We start from the raw sequence: 23,490 nt of genomic DNA on the forward strand, positions 1-23,490 counted from the left end.
ATTTAATTGAATATACACAGTTTCTATTCGGCATCTGACAACACAACTAATTACCATGACGACGACGCTACAGTGAAGCAGGTTAACAAATGTTTCTTCAACTTTCACTTCCGATATCCTCTTATTTCCTGTCCCTTTCAACGGAAAGACAAATACATTCCTCTGTCTCCTCCTTGCTCTCTATATGAACCAATCAACTCCCTGCTGCCAAATAGCGCCGTTTACTCCCTCCCCCCCCCCGAAAAGGAAAAAAAAGAATCTCTAACAGTATTTGTTTCGCTGCCAGGCGCTTGTCGTCGGTGACCTGACAGAGGCAAATCTCTTCAATGATGTCAAAAGCGGTGCCAAAAATGTGCCACGCTGACCAGTGTGTGCCCTACTCCTACACGCACATCCACACAACTACACACACTTTTTTTCACTCGTATCCTTCAAATGCTTCACACACACACACACATTACATACCTGTTCCTGTGTCATGCTGTGCAGCTGGGTATGCCAGGAGGCGGGGTCAGTGCGGTGATAGGCGGGAGGCGGGGCAAAGTCCTGCAATATGACTGGGTCTCGCTCCTGACACAGTGAGGTAAGGTGACTGATGTACAGCTTCAGTTTACTGCGATTCTGAGTGAGATCCAGGAGGGGAGAGAGAATCTGGAGAGGGGACAGAAAAGTGTGTTAACCTTCGTATTTCACTTTACTGGAAACACAAGAATCCATTCTAAACACTGCATTCACTTCACAGTGTTGCTCAATGTATGAAGTATGAGATGCACAAGCAAAACAATACATTTTAGGGCGCCGATGCAGATTTAAAGGTTGAGTTGGGAGGTAAATACATCACAGTGGAGAATGATGTTTGTACATTTACATGGGAGAAACCTGAATTTATTAGATAACGTGAGCACATTTTATGTTAGTCAGTAATTTAACCACACTGGACTCAGTCCTCTGTATTCATCTGAAGAACCCGTTGACTGATGTGAAAACAAAACTTGAAATGCGCTTTACGTATGTGCAACCGTGTCTTATCACATGTAGGAGCTCATTTTTAATGAAAAACAACGACCAAAAGTAAAACCTGAGACCAGATGTAAAGGATTTATGCTGCCACATTCGTATTGAATGACCGTGTTTCAAGAGCTGATGAGAAACGCAGTCCGCTCAACTTGCAAACTCATGAGATGAATCCGATTCCCATGACACCGTCGTTTTACCGTGGCCATGACCGATGTGCAGCGTGGAACGACCAGAACATATATAAACACATTCTGGGGAACGACACAGGACCCCCCAAGACACACAGGCCCACACTTGCAGATAAGACATGCTGACACACTGCTCTCCCCGGGGAGTAGCAGGATTTAAGTGCAGAGGAAGCATGTTAAGAGGCTGTTAGAGTGTGTGTGGGTTGGTAAAGTGTATCAAATCCCAGCTGCATCTGTCCACATTCTGTGGACTCATTGTCACTCAGCATGGACGTTTGACACACAGCAGGATCCTTAACGCTGCCCTGTAACATCTCTCTCTCTCACACACACAGGCAAATATCCATGCCCCATTGTCTCACATCTTAATTTGACATTCTTTCCTATTTATTTATTATGTTTCTATACAAAAATACCACTTTACACATAAAACCCTTACTAGTCAACCACAGCTCTAATAATATAGCAAAAAAAGTGGTGCCATACAAGTGAAATAACAATATTTTGTTTAAAAAAAAAGAACACGTCTTTGTATGTATGCACTCAAAGGTTGCCTATGAATTTTACACACAGCTGTAACATATTTTCTAAAACTTGGAAACTGTCTCAGCTGTCAAAATAGTGGGGGGAAAAACATGTTAAAGAGAAGCACATTGTGGATGTTTGAATAAAACACAACACATAAACCTCTATTATTCATTATTCAATAACGTAAGCTATCCTGACAAACAAATTAAAAGAACTAGACGTGGGTGGTTTTTGTGTATGTGGGGACTCTTTCTGCAAACTTGTCTCTGTTACATTTCTGTCAAAATAAAAGCTGAAAGTAAAGTGACAGCAAATCAAAGTAACTGTCACGTCTCATTCAGAGCTTTATTTATTGAGAATACGGCGCACGCACGCACACACACACACACCACAAAGCAGCCTCCACAGGTGCTCGTTTCTCACCCAAACAGAGAGACAGACACTTTATAAATACGCTACGTACACTTTGTGTGACCCAAACACACTGCGACATGAACACACACACACACACACACACACACACACACACACACACACCACAAAGCAGCCTCCACAGGTGCTCGTTTCTCACCCAAACAGAGAGACAGACACTTTATAAATACGCTCATTACACTTTGTGTGACCCAAACACACTGCGACATAACACACACACACACACACACACACACACACACACACACACAGAGTTGTAAATATAAGGACGTGCCAGACGTTCACAGTCCCATTTTTGAAACCCATAACTGAACATTTCCCCTGGAGAACAGAGGTAGCGAGACAGGGATCCAGAATATTCTGCATTTAAATGCATCTCTGTCGCTGTATGTCGTGATGTGTGCCGACAGTTGCATTCTCCCTCCGACACACTGTTGTGTGTACAATGACAATAACGCAAACGCGGTCGACATATGTGCAGCAGCTGTTCTCTCAGACCAAGTTTAATCTGGACTATTCTGTCAAAAGCGTCCACACTTTCCAGACGTGCAGTGGAACTCTGTGGATCAAATACATGACAAATGAGAAACAGAGTGGTCCAAAGAGGATATTTAGACAGACGTAACAACATCGCTGCTTTCATTTCCCCCTTTTAAGAACTGTACGACTACAAATAACGTATAGAAATAATTCATGCTAGTAATAACAATAAATATATATCTTTTTTAATTTACTGATTTTATTAAAGTGTACAGTGCGTATGTGCCTCCGTGTTTTTATTGCATTACACAACCTGCGGCAGTCAATGTATGCAGTGTGTGGTTAACGAGTCCACTATGATTCCCAATGTCTTACTGTACTATGAAACAATCCCACAGGACACATCATTTTATACAGCGCTGTTTGTGTGAGTGTGTCAGAGTGTGTGTTTGTGCCTCTTTATTATCCTCTCATGAGTGCCTACCAGACTCTACTGTTCTATGAAACAACTCCAAAGAGAGACATTCAGCCATGGCCTCACTGACCGGCCACATTTAAAAAAAACCAAAAAAAAACAAAACAATCTATGACCACATTATGTGGTTGAAAATCAGGACTTTTTGTTTCTCCACAGATTCCTCTGTGATACACGTGCACAGAAGCCCCCAAACACATTTATGTGACCAGGAACAGCATCTGTGGAGGAGGTAGGATTTCAGTTGTGGCTGCTGATGCAATGTGACTAATAAACACTTGGTCAGAGGAAAATAAGACATCTTCAATACATCTGCAAATTCTGGACACCCTTCTTTTTTTGAGGAAAACCATTTGATTTCCAGTGTTGAAGTGACACTAGACATAAAGGGTCTATTATTTTAATAACTTAGTCTGCACATATAGCAACATGTGACCCCGGGGGGGGAGTGTGGGCATCTGAATATTTTGAAACCAGCCAAGACAGATGATGAGCAGTGCTTTACTCCGAATACAGATCAAATGTTTGCATTTGCTGGGTATTTACTGTATTTTTTATCATCTACAATGTAGAATTTGCCCTCAGACCTGCGTATCTATGAATATATCAATATGTAAGTAAGTAAAAGTCTACTGTTGGCATTGGCCTTAATATATTTAATTTTTGAAAAAACTTCACAAACCATAACTTTTTAGAGTCATATGTGCTCCCTGTCTTTTTTAACTGATGCATCTAATACCACACATAAAAAGCACAAAATACCATAATAATCTTGCCAACAATGCTTTGTGTGTTGTTTCTGCAGCAGCATTTCGCTCTGCTCCTCTCAGAGAACAGCGTCACAGTCACTCACTGTTCTGATGTAATGTGCTGTGGCGAAGGTGCCCACCTCACACACGCCGAGGAGAGAGCGCGTCTGTACATGTGTGTGCAGCGATTCATGAGCATGCAATGTTAAAGACATGGAGTGTGACTCGTGTGTGCACGGGCGTGCGTGCACAGCCTTCCCTCATGGCAGAGAGGCGCTACTGCTAATTAATAACCAGGGACAAATTTGGATCTGCTAGTGAACCTTTGGGCTTTTAGCATCCCAGTGGGAAATCCCACTGCAGGGACTGTAGTGCGCTAAAAGCAGCATGTGTTACTCATATGTGGCACTGCCTCCACTGTCCTATTTCCAACCAACACCATTCTTTTAATCAGAGGAGTGCAAACTCACATAGCGTCGTTACATATTCTCAAAATTTGAAGCGCATTTTCAATCATTTCCAAGAATTTTACATGAGCAAGATAATTAGATTACGAGTATTACAATTGCTACTGGAAAAAACACAAGAGTGATCAGTGAAAAGAGGAATTTCTTGACCCGATTGCATTCCACATTAGACGAATTACGAGGGATTTACAGCAGTGTGTTTTCATTCTTGCTCGACTTGAAGGTTGTCACGCATGTGCAATTAATGACCTCAGGGGCCTTCAGAATTCAGAAAAAGCCCCGTTTGTGTCATTTGAAAAAACACTGGCAGGCAAAGGTCAGTGGAAACAACCTCCTTCTATCGCTCCTACAAAATGTTTCTTTGTAGTTCTTCTGCATCGCACACCTGAGGTAAGATCAGCGGAGGAATGACGAGCATCATAGGGGTCACGCAACGATGTGAAGCATCGCGATGAACACATGAAGTTTACGACCAATGTGTCAACAAAAAGAGACAAAACGGTGAAGACAAAAGAGGAATGAAGAGGAAATAAGGGAATAATATTGAAATGAAGAAGCAGGCAGAAGAGGAGTTTGAAGATCCAATAAATATGAAGACAGAAAGAAGCCGGGGGGGGCAACAGAAATCGCAATACCACAACGACCACAAAGCCACGGATGGAAATGACACCACTGTATCCAGATAAACAAGACGCTCACCCTTCTGTACAAAATGGTGGACTGAGGGAGAGAAAGAAGGCAAGTGACTGGCTAGGCCCAAATGCCCTCCTCATCGTCCTAGTGGTTGGTTCGGTCCAACCGCAGCGTGAGTTCAGAGAAAGCAGGAAGTTAGTGAGTAAGAAAATATTTAAAAAAAATAATAAAAAATCTTAAAAGTTAAACCAAAGATGTAAATGAGAATAGATTTGTTAATGAATGTAATAGAAAAGATGTTTTATTATGTTAGAGCATGCTCTGGAGTAAAGGGTGTGGGATTATTTGTTTTCACTGTCCTGTTAGACGTTCTCACCTGATCTGGGGAGGGTTTGTGATTATTGGGCAGCTCTGAGTTTGGAGACGAGACCTTGAGATGATCGTCCTCGTAGTTGTCTGCCATCAGCTTCATCCGGTTCTGAGTCTACAGAGAGAGAGCGTGAGAGAGCGAGAGGACAATTACGATCTCACTGAAGACAGTAAAAATGTAACATGAGTCAGCTAATAGTCCTGTTTGGGGGAAAAACAACACAGTGAAGAAGTGCGTGTGTGTTATAAGGAGGAAAACCCTCTCACTGAATTCCTCCAGGAGATAATTTGCAGGGAAGAAGATGAGAGGAAAGCTTTGGACGTCTGCCACAAGCTCTTCTCTAACTGAGACACAGTTTGTGTTTTTGTATTTGTGCGTTTGTGTACCAGAGAGAGAGATGGAGAGAGAGGAAAGGAAACAGACAAAGTCAGGAATGGACAATGAGGAAAAATGGCAATGGACAGACACACATGACTATCCATGAGGGTTCTACACATAGACATTCACACAACTTCACACACCACCTGATTGTTAACTGGTGCAGAAAAATAACAGGCTTGTTAGTTTGCCTCTTGGGGGTAAATCTATGAGGACTTGGACAAATATTAGGCTCCACACACACACACACACACACACACACACACACACACACACACACACACACATACACACACACACACACACACACACACACTCTGGTTCCCAAGTCTACAGATTGACTTACATTCACCTTAAAATGTAATCATTTACATTGTGGGGACTTGCTTTTTGTCACAAGTTCATATAATGTGACAGTGTGAACAGATTTATTTCCTAACAACAAGTAATACCTGGAAAACACACACACACACACATGTGCCTTTTTATAGTTGTGGGAACCACATAGCAAAAATCTGTCCTCATAACTAAAGAAACATGTTAGAATACTACAGACGGACGCCCGCGGAAGAAGCGAGGTAGTGATGGAGGGAGAGAGAGAGAGAGAGAGAGAGAGAGAGAGAGAGGGAGGGAGTCAGTCTAAATCTGTCTTGTACGATCTAAATCCCTTTAGTCTCTCGCTGAGCCCTGCAAGGACGAAGGGCTTAAGTCGGCCAGACTGACGTTTAATGCACGCTTTTTGGACATAAACTGGACGAAATATGTGAACGCCAACATTAACAAGTGATTGTTTGACAGCTAAATGGATGACGGTATAAATGTGTTTCACTCTGTGTTTGTACGTGGGACCACATGTGAGCCTGTGTGCATACACACACACACACAGAGAGAGACAAAACACACATATTATTTATTGAAGGCAGCCTAAAAAATGAAGTCAAACACCCACTTAAAACAATAACTCAAACTAACTCCACTACCTTATTTGCTGAAATGGACCAAAGATGTTATCAGACATCAGGGATTTTGGTATATGATGATGACAGACCAAGGTGAGGGTCACGTTAACATCTGTTTTGAGTGATGTGATCAGCTCTAAGTGGACAGCTCTAAGTACAAGTGTGAATGCACATTGGGACACACTTGAGATGGGACCACCAGGGCGTCTGAGACATGTGTGGCGACATCCTACAGACCTGTTTACCAAGCTGAAAGATCTATGTTTGCACGTGCCTCAATAACCCTATGTACAGAGGAGTCTATGATAACAATGGATTCCATTTAAAAGATGTCACGCCCAACGTGGGGCTCGAACCCACGACCCTGAGATTAAGAGTCTCATGCTCTACCGACTGAGCTAGCCGGGCTGTGCATTCAGGGAGTGGCAATCCAAATTCGAGGTGGAGTTAAACGGGTCGGGTTTCAAGTCTGACTTAACCCTCCACGTCCAGAAATAGACACAGTGAAGAAATGTGTCCGTGTTTTACAGAATAATTATCTTACAATAAAGCCACAAGTACATGACTGAATTTCTACTGGAATAACGATTTAAAAAGTTAAAACTGTGTTTTAAATTTCAATTTACAACTTTCAAATTCAAAAAAAGTCAGAATTCATGCTGTTTTATTTTCTATCGCTCTTTCAATTTTGTCTTTACATGTGGCCCTAATACTCTTCCATACATCTTAGAGCTTGTAAATCTGCATTTAAATATTCCCCAACCTTCCTGTTGGGGAATAAAAACACATCAAAATTTGAGCTGACAACAAAAACATTACAATCTCTACAGCAAATCCATAGCAAACACCACTATAGTGGTGCATTTGCAAAGGGGCTATTGAGTTTTCTAACTGACAGTTAAGAAGCACTTAGCAAGCTTGTTAGCTTGAATTGCATTATGTTTTACATTGTCTTTGTTGAAATAAATGATGGACAATCCTGAGAACAAAAGGACAGGACAGAGTGAAGGTGAGGGGAAAATAAGTAGACCAGAAAGAGAAAGTAACACCTCTCTTTTCAGTCATCTTCTAATTCTGCTCTCTGGGCTTTCTTTACATCTTCCCCCTTTTCTCTCATTGTCAGGAATGCTGACCTCAGCGCTCTTGTTTCCGTGCCAACCATCTCTCTCTTAATCTAATCATCACACCATTATTTCACTCCTCTTCCTCCCCCTCATTGTTCCCCTCTTCCCTCATCTCTCCTTCATGGCGGCCCTGCTGCAGCCCACTGACAACGTAGAGAATGGGAAACAAATGAACACGGAGCAAAATGAGGAGGGCAAAAAAAACAAAACAAAAAAAACTGCTGAGTCATGCTTGGCAGAAAAGTATTTCATCGTTATGAGGCTCGGAGGAATATTATATGAGTATATTGTTTCATCGTTCCCTGCAGTGGTGGAAGAAAAAGCCTTTGTTAATATCTATGATCAATTATAAAAAGTTGCTGAGTCATGAGTGGACGAGAATGTTTTTCATATTCTGCACCTTGTTTTTCTGTCAAGTTGTTGATACTGTAAGGGTAAAATTACAAATGGCAATGAAAAGTGTGAGAGTTGAGCACTGTGGGTTATCTCATTTTAAAAACATCTCTGTAGGCCGATAAATTAGATTAGATCCACATTTTTTCACTTTTGTCAGCAACAGGAGAGGTCACGAGGATTCTAAAACCGAGAATGAACAAAGTTGTTGAAAGAGAACTATGAAAATAATTTTTCTCCAGCCTCGTGTCCTTATTTTAAAAATGTTCAATAACGTTCAAATGATATGTACAAAGAACAAATCATCTGATGAATGAGGGAGACGTCTGCTTTGAAAGATATTTCCTCACAAATGTGGTCAAATATGAACGTGTTCACAAGTCACTGAAGGTGTTTTTCAGTAACAAAGTCAAACAATGTTTTACTGCAGAGAAGTCTGTGTATTTTTTGTGTTTTCTGTCTTTTGCCAATGTAAGTTCAACGAACAGAGACAATGTCATAATATTTGTATGCAACACCCTTAAATAACAGGCTCTGTCGGGCAATACTACCAGACCTGAGTGAGGGAGTGCAAACTGGAAATAATTTGGTATTTGAGCAGTAGAATTCACTTCTAAACGTATTTGTGGATACATCTTTGTCTTCTCAGTCACATGCCCATTCATTTGACAATGGTTTGGAAGCAAGAAAAAAAGTTTTTCATCACCATGAATGCGGAAAATATAGCTATAGTACCTACGTAAAGGAAACAATGGCCATTGTCGCACACAACCTGTTAATGTTGACTGTCTGTCTCTTCTTTCACTTTTACGTTTAATTGAATTATTACAGTCGCTTGCCTTTAACTACATAACCTAACAAACAGCTCTACAATACTTAAATTCACCCTTTGTCAGAAAAACTGTTATAGTTCCTTGATCAAGTCATCAGGCTGATTACAAACCTCTGGTCTGATCCTACGACTGGAACATGCTACTGTAGCTGCACAGCACATTTAGATCATCGTTCAGAGCAGACCTTTAACACTCAGCAAAGTGTGTGTGTGTGCGTGACCTCTGATTGACCTTCACAAAAAAGGTCCAAACCTGCATGATATCTGAAGGACAAAATTTGGCGTCACGGCACGTATATTTCACACATCTAAAAATGCTGTGTTGTGTTTACAGTTGCCATTGTTGTTCTAATAGTAACCCGAGTTTATTGCTCATCACACTTTATCGTTAATTTAAAGGTCCAGTGCGTAAGAGTGTAACAAAGGGAGGACTCCTCCCAAGTGCTTTAGGGAACTACAGCAGCCTTCGCATAGAATGCTACACATTTTACACACTAGACCTGTAAAGCACAACTCAGGTTATCAGTGGCAAAGTATGTGCACGTGCCACTCTGAAGGAGCAAGCTAAACATACACTCACACACACACACGGATATTAAGAACGTTTTAGCTGTGATACATCATTGAATCATGTAAATGATGACATCACGGAGAGAGAGAGAGAGAGAGAAAGCTTAAGAGAGATCAAAACCTCCCACAGCTTGGAAATCACATTGAGCACACACACACACACACACAAAAACGTATGAACAGACAGAAGAGTCTCCGTGTTGTCAGTGACCACCTTCCAGACCCTGAAGTGTCATTAATGACTTCAAACAGGATGAATGGAGTGACTGGGGTATGAGGTGGTGCAAGTTATAATGACTTCATTTGACACAGCCGCTTTGCAACACTTCCTAATTCACCAGTCCAGACGGTCGTTGGCACACACACACACATGCAGCCTTTAGTCTGTTCTGAGTTCTTTACATTAGAGGAGTCTTTTTTTGATGTTCTCAAATTCAGCAGTTTTGAGGATGACAACTCAAATCATTACAACTGAACAGCAGCTAAATTTCATAGTTAATAGTTTTCATTTATCTGTGGTTTTGACATGCAGAATTTTAAATGTAAGTCGACCTAATGGTTAAGGCCATATGTCATAACAATATGTGAAGTTGTTATGGTGACAGCAAAAGCTGCTATTAGTACATGTTAAAAATGAAAAAAGGCACGTGTACATGTTGTATGTGTCATGCATGGACAGCAGACTGAGTGAGCATAATCAAAAGTCCCAGAAGGCTCATCCACTGAGGATTTGGTTAGTTCACTAGGGCCACGAGAACCTTTACTGTGTGTGTGTGTGTGAATAGACCTCTGTGTGGAACCACAGAGGCATTTGGTCATGTTTATATCCTTGTTTTTGGCCTGGGTGACTGTGTACATATCAGGGAGTGTGCACATATTTGTGTGTTGGAACTCTGTGGAAGTGGACGCATACCGGCCCGGCAGAGCGGAGTGGAGCGCACACACACAGACACACACAGACACACACACACACACGCTGCATGTGTGTGTGTGTGTGTGTGTCTGCGCATACGCGAGGCAGACAGAAAGTGTAAATAATATGAATACAAACACATAAGAATACAAAAGTCATAGGAAAGGGCTGTCAGCAGAGATTTGACGCAGATTTGGACTCGGCGTGTGTTTGTGTGTGCGGTGAGTGTAGGCTAATCCTAAATTTATCGTTGGTGGTCGGAGGCGTGTGGTCACATCTGGACTCAGTTTCTTTACGCATTTCTCTCTTGTTTTCTTTGCGCCCCCTCGTCACAGCCACCTCACCTGTGCTCTCGCCCTCTGTCTTTTTTTCTTTTTTTTTGACAGCTGATTTTCTTCCACTTTCTTCTCATGTTCTCGTCCTCTCATTTTAAAAATATCTGGAGACAAACTTTCTTTGTTTCCACTTGGATGACACTTGGTGTGTGTGTGTGTGTGTGCGCGTCCTTACCTGCTGTTTGAGCTGCTGAACCAAACTGTCCTTTTCCCTTTTTAGAGTTGCCACCTCGTCCTGTGTTTTCTTCTTCTTGGACGAGGAGAGCTCCAGCAGGGCAATGTTGGCGTCCTTCTCACTTATGGCTGCCAGCAGCGCCTCTTGCCTGCAGAAAGAAAAATCACACTTTAAAATTAATGGATTGTCTTTGGCACTCCTTTCAGAATTAAAGGTGCAGTAGGTGATGCTGCAGGTAGATGAGATAGAATTGCTGTGGGAGCAATTCTATAATCACTGAGACATATGAATGCAGTTTCAGCAGAAAAACACCTTTCAGGGCTTCTTCAAATGTGTCCAATTAAATCTAGTCATATTTCTCATTTTCTGCTGCTGGTGTCACGCTCATCCAGTCACCTCCCTTTTAATGACTGGGAGACAAGAATCTTCAAATCTGGATAGAGAAAACCAAAAGTATTTGCATGACTAGATACCAATTTGGGTGTGCTTTAATGTTATGGTGAACCCATGGCATGTCAACAAATGTAGGGAAATCTTCTTAATTAGAGCACCGCATTGTGATTTAGAAAGATACAACTGGTGCATTTTTGCAAAAACGCGACGCACACCATGTAATCAAGAAGTCCCCGCTTCATTTATGGTGGAGATCATATGGCATATGTATAATCTTTGTCTTCCCTAAATTTCTACCCACGCCGTCAACAAGAGCAAAATACCAAAACCAAACAAAAAATAAGTGTATGCAGTTCGGCTTTTACTTAATCTTCTGTGCAGGAAGCAGTAAACATGTTTATCTCAAGTAATAAAATAATGAGACTTTCAGTTACAGCATATACAGTCACTTGGGCCTGTTTCTCATTTTTAACCCCCACTAGGAAAAGGATTTATAAATGGTAGAGATTAAAATCTACTGCAAAGTGGGACAAAACATAAGCAGCCAGTTACAGTACAGTATGTTTTTGCCAAGATCCGTTATGTTGTTGGACAAAAACAAACAAAGCAGAAAAACACATTAATCACCTGGGAATACTGGTGGACCTATTTATGGTACGTATGTCAGACTGCAAACAAGTGTTGTAATGGTTAGTGTAACCAATGTTAGCTTTATGATTGTAGCTGTAGTAGGGAAAAACACTCATAAGCCTCCAGTTAAAGGGCTGGATAAAGGAATATTTCACTGATTAGCTTTTAATTACTAGAATCGAAAAGTTTTGCTTCTCAACGTCAGTTTCCCCTGAATTGAGTACGTGCCCACCAGTGACACTTGGTCCTGTTTGCGTAACTGTTAGCAAAGATGGTGGACACTGTTTACATTCTGGGAATGAGTGGGTCTAAAAAGTGTGGAACTAGCGTTGCAGTTTGAAGCCTCGGACCAAGTGTCACTGGTGGGCATGTGACAAAAAAAGAGTGAAGATATTTCTCGACTCAGGGGAAACTGAGGTTGGGAACTAACACTTTTTCAAAAATACTAACCCTAAGCTAAACGCAAATCGGTGAAGTATCCATTAACTCGTACACTTCAATGTAGTCCTCTACCTCAACAGGCATCGGGACAACTTACGCCTTAATGTGAAACGGAGAGGTAGGGCTGTTTTGCAGGGGCAGAGAGTGAAATGGTGCATCCTCTGCTAGTCAACTTGGCAATCAATAACAAGGTGTTTAAACACACAGAATGTGTGTTTAATTCAAATTCAAAATAATAAGAAAAGACCAAGTTTGATGACATTGTGAATCAGCATTAGATGTAAAAACAAAAGACAACACACTGGCTGACGAGGCACCAAATATTTCTTTCCTTTCTCTGACATTTCATAACAGTTTTGCCCCAGAAGTTAGAAGTGCTTGATGTCAACGATCACTTATATCTTTACCAACACAAATACATACTCACATAACGACTGCATCTACTCTCCCTCTTGTCTCTTTCTATCTCCTTCCCTGTCTGAAGGGTCGGGCTGACAGATGTGGTCAGGAGGCAACAAGCTGCAATGCATCCATCCCATCCACCACCACAGATGAAGCCGCGCTGCCTCTGGGGGATACAACCCCGTGACTCCAGCTTTCTCTGGATTCAGTCATCTTCCAGAGGGACTGTGAATCACAGCGGTTTCCCCCCACAATCACACAGGGCTCAAGGATTTGACCACACACGCACACAAACAACGACGCCAAAGGCTCACACGTGAAGAAACAAATGTCTTCCGTCTGAGTTTGTTGCTTCTTACACGAAGTGAGTTGTATTTTTTCGCGATCAGGTAATCCACGTCAAAAGAAAACAATAGTAATGGAATTAAGAAAAGCAGGTCATACTCACTCTCACATCAATAAGCTTTCAGATAACACCGACCAAGGCATACGTCGTTCTTTTGTCTGACATTCATCCAGATACAGTGTTATAAAGTGTCCCTGCATGCATCTGTACTGCTGTTCCTAGGCCAGTCTGATCATTGTCAAACTATTTCTTCATTAATTATACTGTGCATGTATTTTGTGCAGTACAGTATCATAGTCAAAGATTTTTCAGTATTTTCTCTGTCAACATGATCCTTGTCATTTTTCAAAAGGAAACAAAACACTCCTTCTCTCTCATGGACGTGTTTTTAAGCCATGACAAACAACATTTTTTATTTCTCCAGGACTGTGACACACTGTCACACTGTTTCTCTTTGAAATACAAACACACTCAAATTCGCCAATGGAACTTTGGTCTTATGAAAGCTAACAGTGCATCCAGTTTAACACTATATCCAAGAGGGTTACCTGCCAGCACCTGCAGCTTGTAAACCCCAGTGATAAAATTATATTTATTCCAGAGACACTCATCCAACTCTGGGCCGCTCTATGTCGTTCTCTTCGTCTCTAATGCACACACATGCACACACACACACACACGCACACGCACACACACACTGAAAGCCCTCTCTGCTCGGCCTTTGCAGCTAAACACGCGCTCGTGACAAGTACAGGTTGCGGTTACTGCTGCTGCTTTGTGATCAGTACAAAAACGGGTTTAAGTGTTGCAGTATTCTGCTGAATCTTTAGAGAATTTGACCATCAGAGGACACTTTAAAACAGCGCGCTCTCAGTAGTGCTGGCAGCGTGTCCTTTCAGTTGAAAACAGTGAAGGCAGCGCTGCGAAGACGAAAGGTTCCCAGCGGATACGATGCCTTGGATCTGTAACTTTTCATGTCTTTCCTCTGTGTAGCAATATGGAGGATAAAAAAAGGTCTGGAAACAGTAAGTGGAGAATAAACGCTTGTTATAGACGTTATCACTTAAATTTCCACCTTATATTCCACCATATATATATATGGTAACACTTTAGCTAAGGGAACACCTATTCACCATTAATTAGTTGCTTACTAGCATGCAAATTAGTAACATATTGACTTAATTAGTCATTATTAAGTTCTTATTAATGCCTTATTTTGCATGGCCTTATTATACAACCAGTAAGCCATTAACTAAGCGTTTTACCTCAATAACCTCAGAATTATTGCTTATTAGCAGTAAGTAAGGAAGTTGTTGTATATGAATTACGAACTCAATATGCTTTACTTAGTATGGACTTTATAAGGTGGTAGTATTACAAGAATAGTTATTCTCTCTTAATAACACCTAATGAATATGGTCTGTTCTAACAAAAAACAAAAATACAAAAGTGACATCTTGATCACTACTAATTCACTAACAGTTGAACGCTTAATAATCAACACATGTTTCCTAAACTAAAGTTGCCTCCTTTTCCTATTCTTGTGATACTACCACCTTATAAAGTCCATACTATTGAGGGACAACTCTTAGTTAATGGCTTACTGATTGTATAATAAGGCCATGCTTAATAATGACTAATTACAAACAAATAAGTTACTAATTTGCGTGCTAATAAGCGACTAACTAATGTTAATATGTGTTCCCTAATCTAAAGTGTTACCATATATGTAGTATATATAGTGTTCAGTAGGATTTTTGGGCACATTTTTTTTCACTGCTTTTTTTGAATACACACTTAAAAAAAATAAAACATCCACTAACATCTGGCTTTTGTCTTGAGAGGGAAAGGGTACAATCACCATTCATCCCCAGGTGAAATGACTCGGCAGCAGCAGTCACAGATACTTATTGGCCTCGGCTCCGATGGAAACATTACACCTGATTGGACACGCTAATTTCCATCCCTCTTCTGCGTCATAGCGTCGCGGGAGGCAATAAAAACCTGTGGCCTCTGTCAGTGACTTCTGAGACTGTTTGTCTCCTCGGCCACAAATTGCATTATCCTACATTCAAGCAGCATGTGAGCACATTTCAGTCTGGAAGTCTGACGAGACTGACTGCTATGATATAGAAACTGGCCTCCACATTGCCCTAAAACACTAGGACAGAAAGTTCTGGATTAGCAATGACGACACAGTGCCATGTTTGTTTGATGCAGGTGTCGAGTCGTAAAACAGCCACACATGTATTGTATGAATATTTCCTTCCCTCTCGCTCACTCATTCACTATCAGTACCTCTCACCCATCCTCCTCTTCACTTCACCCCCGTCCTCCGTCACTCCCTCTATCTCTCCACCTCTTCCCCCTCTCGCTGTCTGTGAAGATGGGGAAGTTTTCCATTGTTCGCCAGTCGTGTGCCATGATGTCATCGCCGTGGCGACAAGGTAGACAGTAAGCAGAAACACACAAGTGCACCAGACACCTGACCCCGACACACACGAGTGCAGACACACAAGCACAGAGGCTCTCTCTCCCCCCTCCCGCCCTAAAACCACTTAAGGCCCCTCGTTTTATCAGAAACACCAAAGCCTGGTCTTAGATCACACACATATTTCCACACACACACACACATTAAAGCAGCTTCCAGTGTGTGCTGCATTGTCTCTTTCATGCTGTCGCTCCAGTGTGTGTGTGTGTGTGTGCGTGCGTGTGTGTTCAATGATAGCTGTATGGCTGTGTTATGACAGCATGTGTTTCCATGTGTGTCCATGTGCTTATAAGGATGTACTTGAGAGTAGTGTGTGTGTGTGTGTGTGTGTGTGTGTGTGTGTGTGTGTGTGTGTGTGTTCACAGGTTGTCTCCAAGAATCCGAGGCTTACTCCTGTGCATTTGTATGTGTTAGAGAGACGTGTGTGCAAAGTAGATTCAGTGCTGTATGACAATGGCCAGTCTTTGTCTAAGACAAACACAGAGCTATTTTTAATCGCCCCCTCTCTCTCTCTCTCTCTCTCTCTCTCTCTGTTTCTTACTGAACAAAGCAGTTGTTTTCTGTGACACGGTCTGATCCGGTTACACATGTGGCCTCTCGCAGGACACCACCGTTTACTCTTTTACCCCAGCAGGATGTGGTGCTCGTCAAGCTCGACCTCATTTCTGTGAGGGGAGCTTTACAGTGCATGCACAAACGTCCTCAATGGAAAGATTTTGCCAAAGGATTTTGAGATTTTGCCAAAACCAACTCAAAAGTCAGCAAGTTTTCATGCACAGTTATACACTTTTATTAGACTGTCCTTGTCCCAGTATGCAAGCTCTAGCCGGGAATTGATTAATTGAATAAAGTGTGCCTGCCCCTTTCAGCCTGTTAACATTAGCCGTTTTCAGGTTGACCCAGGACAGCTATTTGTTAGCATGTTGAGTGTCACTCTTTGTCTTTCTATCCTTTATTAACTTCAAATATTTAAATCTTTTTATGCTTGAAGAGTATTGATTTGTTCTCCTCTCTTTGGATCGTTGTATTTATCACAAGTTCTATCTGTCTCTGAAGTCAAGCAATCAAAAGTAGACTCAGCCACTTCCTCTAAACGACGACCAGAATGATGATGAAGCTGCTTAAACACAGAGCATTCAAAATGTAGAAGGATTCCCAAGATATAAGTGACTTACTGTAAATGAGAAGTAATGAGGGGCGACCTGGGTGCAAGCTGCTTTCCCTCATTAACATTATTTAGCTTTTATTTGAAAAAGAAGGGGTAACAAAAAGAAGTAGAATGGGGGGAAAGTGATATAAATGCAGGCATATAAACACACACAAACACTCATTACTTTAGTTTATGTGTCTAAAGAGTGGGGCCCCCTTTTAGAGAAGTGCTTTTCTCTTAGCTGACAGCTTCTGTGCCGGAGTACACAACTATCGAGCACCAGGCTTCGATCCTATTCTCGTCTGCTCTCACACACAAACACACACGCTGAAGGTGTGAACTGCTGCTGCTGCTGCGCAACTCCAGTACTCAATAGTAAGAAAGAAACAGATATAAGAAGCAAGAATGAAGGCCTCTTTAAAATGTCATACACCTTTTAAAACACACACAGTTTCAGATCAGTGCAAGCTTTATGAAACATTTCATGCTGGTCTGCTTCTATGTGCAGCATCAAAGCAAAGACAGATTTATAATAAACCATTCACTGCTGCTCTCCATCATACAAAGTTTTTATTAACAGCAGTGATTTGAGAAAAAGACTGACACCTACCACAGTTACCCTAACCCTTATGTACACTGAGAATGCGACATTAAACACAACAAAGGGATAATGGCACACACACAAAAAAAAGATGATTGATAATTGCAGCAAAAAAAGGAATGTCCCCTCTGCTTTTATTCAACGCCAAAACCAAATTGTGTTTACTGATCTGGAAAATTGTTTGTAATGACAAAAACGTCTGTGTGTGAAAAAAAAAGTATGCATACATTCTGTCCGGCAGGCAGCAAGCTTGTGATTTGTTTTTATCTTTGACTCAGGAAAAAAATCCAGCATGTATGAATTAGTTACATCTAATGGTGAGATTGCAGATTTAAACAAACAAAGGACTCCTTCTTTCTGCCTCCTTTTCCCCGAGTGCATCAGGGAACTACAGTGGCCTTCGCATACCAGAAAGGACGTGGGATTTTTGTTGTTTGTGTATTTTTGATTCCTTTTGAAAACATGAAACTCATACTCTGCCTGGTTTATATCTGCTCATGCTGCTGTAGTGTAAATGGCTGATTCTAAGGCTACAATTTTATACACTTATTGGTTACTATACTGCATTTCTGCCAATAAACCATCCTGACACAACACAGAGCGTTTTGGCTGTTTTAGAATACTACAACTATATAAACACACCTGAGCTAAAGTACTCAAAATGTTTAAAATGGGATTGAATTTGAAATTTGGACACAATTCAAAATTCACTTGGCTCATTTTTATGAACAAAAAGAAAAGAAAAACAAATTTTAATTTAATTTTGTGACTTCTGCACAATTATTGCTAACTAAAAATGCAATATAATGTGAATCGCAACACATTTTAAAGCCTGAATATGTGACCTATAAACACACAATCCCAGGATGTCCGTATAAGGAGTTGTGTGTTATTCCCACGGCAAATTTACCATGTGTGCACCTGCGGCACAGGCACAAAGGGTTAAAGCACCCCATTGTATAATGTGAAACAAAGGTAAGATTTGCTGTGGCTGTCAACCCCGATGGAAGTGGGTCAGAGACACTGGACGTAAATATGGGGAGAGAAACTGAAAAAGTGAGAGAAAGAGAGAGTGTTAGAGCTGGTGTACAGGATACCTCTGTGTGTGTGTGTGTGTGTGTGTGTGTGTGTGTCAAAGAGGGAGAGAAAAGCCTCAAGGAGCTGTTGTACATCAGAGAGGCTTAAAGAAAGACGGCAAGAAGACTTACACACACACAGAGAGAGAGAGAGAGAGAGAGAGAGAGAGAGAGAGAGAGAGAGAGAGAAACAGCACTGACAGGAAAAACGAATAAAATAACAGGAGGATTTGGAGGGAAAACAAATCAAAGAGAAGTGAATGGGGACACGAACGGATAGAAGGAGAGGGGGGAAGAGTAGCAGGAAAATGAGGCAGAGACACAAAGGCAGTGAGAGGATGGTGAGAGCGAGGGCAGGTGGGACTACTGCACGACAGAATGAGGATCTGGATTTGACATATTTCCCCCTTTTCACTCAAACAGGGTTTTCTCTTCGCTCGCTCGCTCCTTCACCTCCTAGTCTCTGCCTGTATCTCAGACACACACGTTTAAAAAAAAACACACAGGAAAAAAAAACACACTGTGACTAATAAGAAAGGTGTAAAGAAATCATTATCCATGGTCTGCGGGAGTTCACGGGACCACACACACACACACACACACATAGTGAAGTGTGACTAAAGATGCAGCTTTTCTTAACACTAAATCCATTTTTATGCTGAACTACAGAGAGCGAGACATCTGCTTACAATCTGTCAGCACAAACTCGCTCCTCTAACAACACCTGGTCACAGTGCTGGACACCTGGGACCCTCTAATGTTTGTTAAAACACACAGTCAAGTGGCAGATGCAGAATGACAGTCTGTGGTCACCTGTGATCAATGGACATTCTGTCGTACAGCTCTATCATGTGTTCAAGCAGACTGCACTGGAACAACAACAAGACGGACACAACTTCACACATTCTTCAGCGCTGCGAAATCAAGTACGTCTGTCAAGTTTAACGGTTGTGTGGTTTCCCTGAGATGGATGTCATAAACACTAGGATTTTGGCAAAGAGCTGCTGATGTAAACGTTCATCATTTTAGAGTAATCACTATAAAAATCACATTCAGCCAAGACGTGCACGTGCAAGGCCGCGGTCATCAAATCACTACGCGTCAGGGGGTACATACATTTGGCAGTCATCTGCATAAACCCAACACAAAAACACGTGTTAGGACAAGATGGTGGCAGATGATCAGCTGTGGCGACCCCCTAAAAGTAGAAGCAGCAAGAAGAAGAACAAAAAAGGAGGGGTCCCAGAATAGAACCTTGTGGCGCCCCACAGTGGAGAGACACTGCAGTAAACACATTCAGACTGATGCAGAAAGTTCTGTCAGACCTGTCTCAGGCCGAACCTTTAATGCCAACCCAGTGCTTAGGATGGGAAATTACTCATTTCTGCTAAGGTACACTAAAGTCAAAGGTCAAATCAAGAAGAACAAGGTTAACTCAGTGCAGTCTCTGCACTGAGTTAAACCCAGAGTGAAACACCTAATGAATAACATTCCTCTTCAAGAAGGATTGTAATTGTGACTACAGCATGTTTCAAAACACGGGGTACTACACTAGTGGAGAGACTGCTATAGTCTAGTTTAAAAATGAGAGGGCCACAGGCTGAAACTGACTGAAGACAGCAGACCAGGGCACAGAGATGGACAGAGATGGACAGAGATGGACAGATCAAGGAGGTGAGATGAGAGGTCTTGTTGACAACTTCATCAAGCAAAAAGTGGAGAAAATCCTCAAAAGGTTCAGAGGGGGCTTCCATACTGACATATTCTGGGACGGGGAACAATTGAGTAGATGGTGCTAAAGAGAACATGTGGCAAGTAAGATCAAATGATTTCTGAGAAAAATATTTGGTCTTTTAGTTCTTTAACGGCGTCCTGGTAACGCTGCCAGCTGTCCTTCAACATGTGGAAGGATACCTGCAGCTTGTACTTTGTCCACCTGCGCTCTTGTCTGGCAGCACGACGTGCATGTCATTTAGCCAGGAATGAGGCGTTGGTTTGGGACGATTGGTTTTTAATGGAGCCTCCATTTCCAGGGGCGGAGTGAGAGGAGCGCGGTCAACTCCTTAGAATTAAAACCTCAGGAAGAATCCTTGTTAATGATGTTAACATTAACAAGCAGCCGGGAACTGAGCCGCAGTGGAAGAGAGAACTGACCAGATGAACTGCAGATAGACCACACAATAAGACCAGGTCACATGATCAGGACACACATTAACACACATTAATGTTAAAATCCTCAACCACGACTATATATATATGTAAATAATACATTTTAGCAGTTTGAAGGGTTGAATCTAGCACTTTTTGTAGGTAAGGAACTGAAGCTAAAAAAAAAATATAACTGCCTTTTTATTCTGTTTTTACTGCACTCAAGTGTGGCAAAGTACAAACACCAGCCACATTTAATTGCAAACAACACCATGCGATATTTTCATTATCTTTAAAAGCTAAAGTGCTGTTTTTATTGCAATATAAAAAGCCAAATAACTGATTGATTACATATTAAGTGCTCAGTTTCTGCAGCAGTGCCATGGGTCGGACTTTCACTTCACACAAAATCAAATCTTAAAAATCCTGTGTGTCTTTCTCCTTCACTTTAACAATCACAATTCTTCCACTGGTCCGTCCCGTCCTCCTCTGTTTGTCTGTCCACCACCGCTTCATTATTTCCAGAATAGAAAAGTAATCGCTTGGCAGTTGTAACATACAATCAGAGGGATTGAAAAAAGTGTGTGTTTTGTTTTCTACTTTTTTGATATGTTTTCCCTCTTCATTGCGCCGTCTTCCTCTTTAATTGCTGTTTAATGATCTGTTTGATGGCCTGGCATGAACAACGTGTAATCAGCTGAGGTTTTGCCGCATCCCTTTTTCCTTTATCTGCTCTTTTTCTCCACTTGTTTCTTTTGGTTCTGATGTGTTCGATTGCCTTCCCGCTCTCCTGTTTTCAGTTCTTACATTCTTTTTCTTTTTTTTTTTTAACTCTTTTAATTGCAGCAGCTCTGGAATACATGCGCAGACACATGCAATGAGTGACATCATAACGACACATTATAATGCAAAAGGTCAGGACAATAAAAAGAGGCCCTCCTTTTTTTTCTGTAGCAATTTCAGCTGAAGTTTGCAAAGCTTCAGAAAACCCTATTATTTAAATGCAACTTTGAACTGTAGCACATCTTTTATAGCCTCTATTTTCCTGATTCGAATCTCTCTCCCAGTCTCTCACAAGGGAGAAGAAAATAAATCAAAGAGGACAGACGAAGACAGAGAGAGGGTAAAAAACCAAGTGCTAAGAGGGGAGGACGAAAGAAAGAGCAGGGCGCCCTGTTTTCAGCGAAGTGTCAGAACCATGAGCCCCCATTTTTGTCACACTAAGCTCTCAACATGTCTGCCATACACACACAACAACACACAACAATTACACATACTGGTTTTGGCACAGTGTGGATTAATCTCATTGCTGTCTGACAGGATCAAAGCTCTCTTCTCTGCGTTTAGAGGACTGCCATAAGCATGTGTTCATGCGTTAGTGTGGGAGGATGTGTGTGTGTGTACGTAAATCTCCCAGCATTCCTCTGGGAGCGAAATCTTCTCAGAAGTCATCCCGTCTTGTCAGGTTTTTTTTGTGAGTGAATGTGTGTGTGAGCTTGTATGTGTATCTTTGTGAGGACCAAAAAACACAGTGGGAAGTGAAACATTTGGGACACTTTGGCTGATCTTCACAATTTTAAATGGGTTTTTCAGGGTTAAGACCCGGTTTGGCGTTTAGCTTTGATGGGTAAAGTTACGCTTAAGGGCTATAAAATGCATTATGTCCTCACTAAGAATGCCGCACTAGAATATGTGTGTGTGCAAGTGTTGTTCTGTTAGTGATGACTTCCTGGCCGCAAAGAGCGGAGCCGTCGCCCAAATAACAGACGTGTTGAGAGCAGAATCGTTTGATTACAATCATTGATTATTTTTGGAACGAAGTGACAAAACAAAATGAATGAATGGACGAATTAATGCTCGACTGAAATCCTTCAATAACAGCATTTCTTGACAGATGTAGGTTTAGACGAGAGAAGATGGATGGCAAGCAGAACGGAGGAATGGAGGGAAGCCAGGATGCAAGGAGTGAGAAATGAAGGAGGATGGGGGGGGAGAGAGGAATACCAGAGCGAGAGAGGGATGGAGTGAGTGAGGTAGGGAGGGAGGGATAGGAAGAATGAGAGGTGGAATGACGGAAGGGGTGCAAGGAGTGGGTTGAAGTTTACAGGGAGGCAGGGAGAGAGATAAAAGGAAGAGCAGAGCAGCAAAGGAGAAATAAAGCGAATTTATAGTGTTCACCTTGAGGCATCAGACAAGGCTCTGACAGCAGGAGCCACAAGACGGAGCAGCGACTTGCTGCTGCTCCTGCAGACTTTTTTATGCTCTAATCATACACGTCATTCAAGGTACAGTGTGCGTGTACAGAGTTCCCCGAGCGGAGGATGTCCACATGCTTCAAGACTCGGTGTGTGTGAGACAACAGCAGAAACAGCACACCTACACAACAGAGGTCAATGCATATAGGTTTTTCTACGGTCCATACCGATGATTGAAAATCAGTGCAGCCTATATATGATTTATTCTATTTTCCTCCCTCCAACCGCTTAAATTAACAGTTTAATATCAACAAATGCACAAAACTGCTTATCAAACTGCATATTATATCTGTTATAGATATAAATAGACATTATAAATATTATATTATAAATACAAGACATCAAAAAAAACGTCTTTCTAATTTAACTTTTACATAAATTTTGCAGCATTTTTCAATTTTCTAAGGAGAAAAGAATTAATCGGCCAATTATTAATAAATCTATCGAAACAATGTCTAACTTCTACTACAAAAATGAGAGAAAACAAAACCCTAGAGTACATTTAATCTACTAGGCTTCATTTATATAATTATTATTTT

At 41.5% G+C, this 23,490-nt stretch overlaps 1 protein-coding gene and 1 non-coding gene across 13 annotated transcripts in view; both read right to left on the reverse strand.

The window, feature by feature from the left end:
* The window catches only part of LOC122766663 (ELKS/Rab6-interacting/CAST family member 1-like), a 100,273-nt gene that overhangs the window by 16,409 nt on the left and 60,374 nt on the right, over window positions 1-23,490 (reverse strand). For 8 of the 12 annotated variants that reach the window (XM_044021712.1, XM_044021715.1, XM_044021713.1 and 5 more), the window contains 3 exons: window positions 11,019-11,166; window positions 5,346-5,453; window positions 466-651 (listed from right to left, as the gene is read on the reverse strand). In XM_044021712.1, the coding sequence (XP_043877647.1) occupies window positions 466-651; window positions 5,346-5,453; window positions 11,019-11,166 (442 nt within the window). Of the gene's footprint in view, window positions 1-465; window positions 652-5,035; window positions 5,114-5,345; window positions 5,454-11,018; window positions 11,167-23,490 lie in introns of those variants that run through there. The other 4 variants (XR_006360100.1, XR_006360099.1, XR_006360098.1 and 1 more) reach the window with 1 other exon arrangement.
* trnak-cuu lies at window positions 7,012-7,084 on the reverse strand. The gene has a single exon. It is a non-coding gene; the product is annotated as a tRNA-Lys (tRNA).

This window comes from Solea senegalensis, linkage group LG3, assembly GCF_019176455.1.
Source record: "Solea senegalensis isolate Sse05_10M linkage group LG3, IFAPA_SoseM_1, whole genome shotgun sequence".
Taxonomy (NCBI): Eukaryota; Metazoa; Chordata; class Actinopteri; order Pleuronectiformes; family Soleidae; genus Solea; species Solea senegalensis.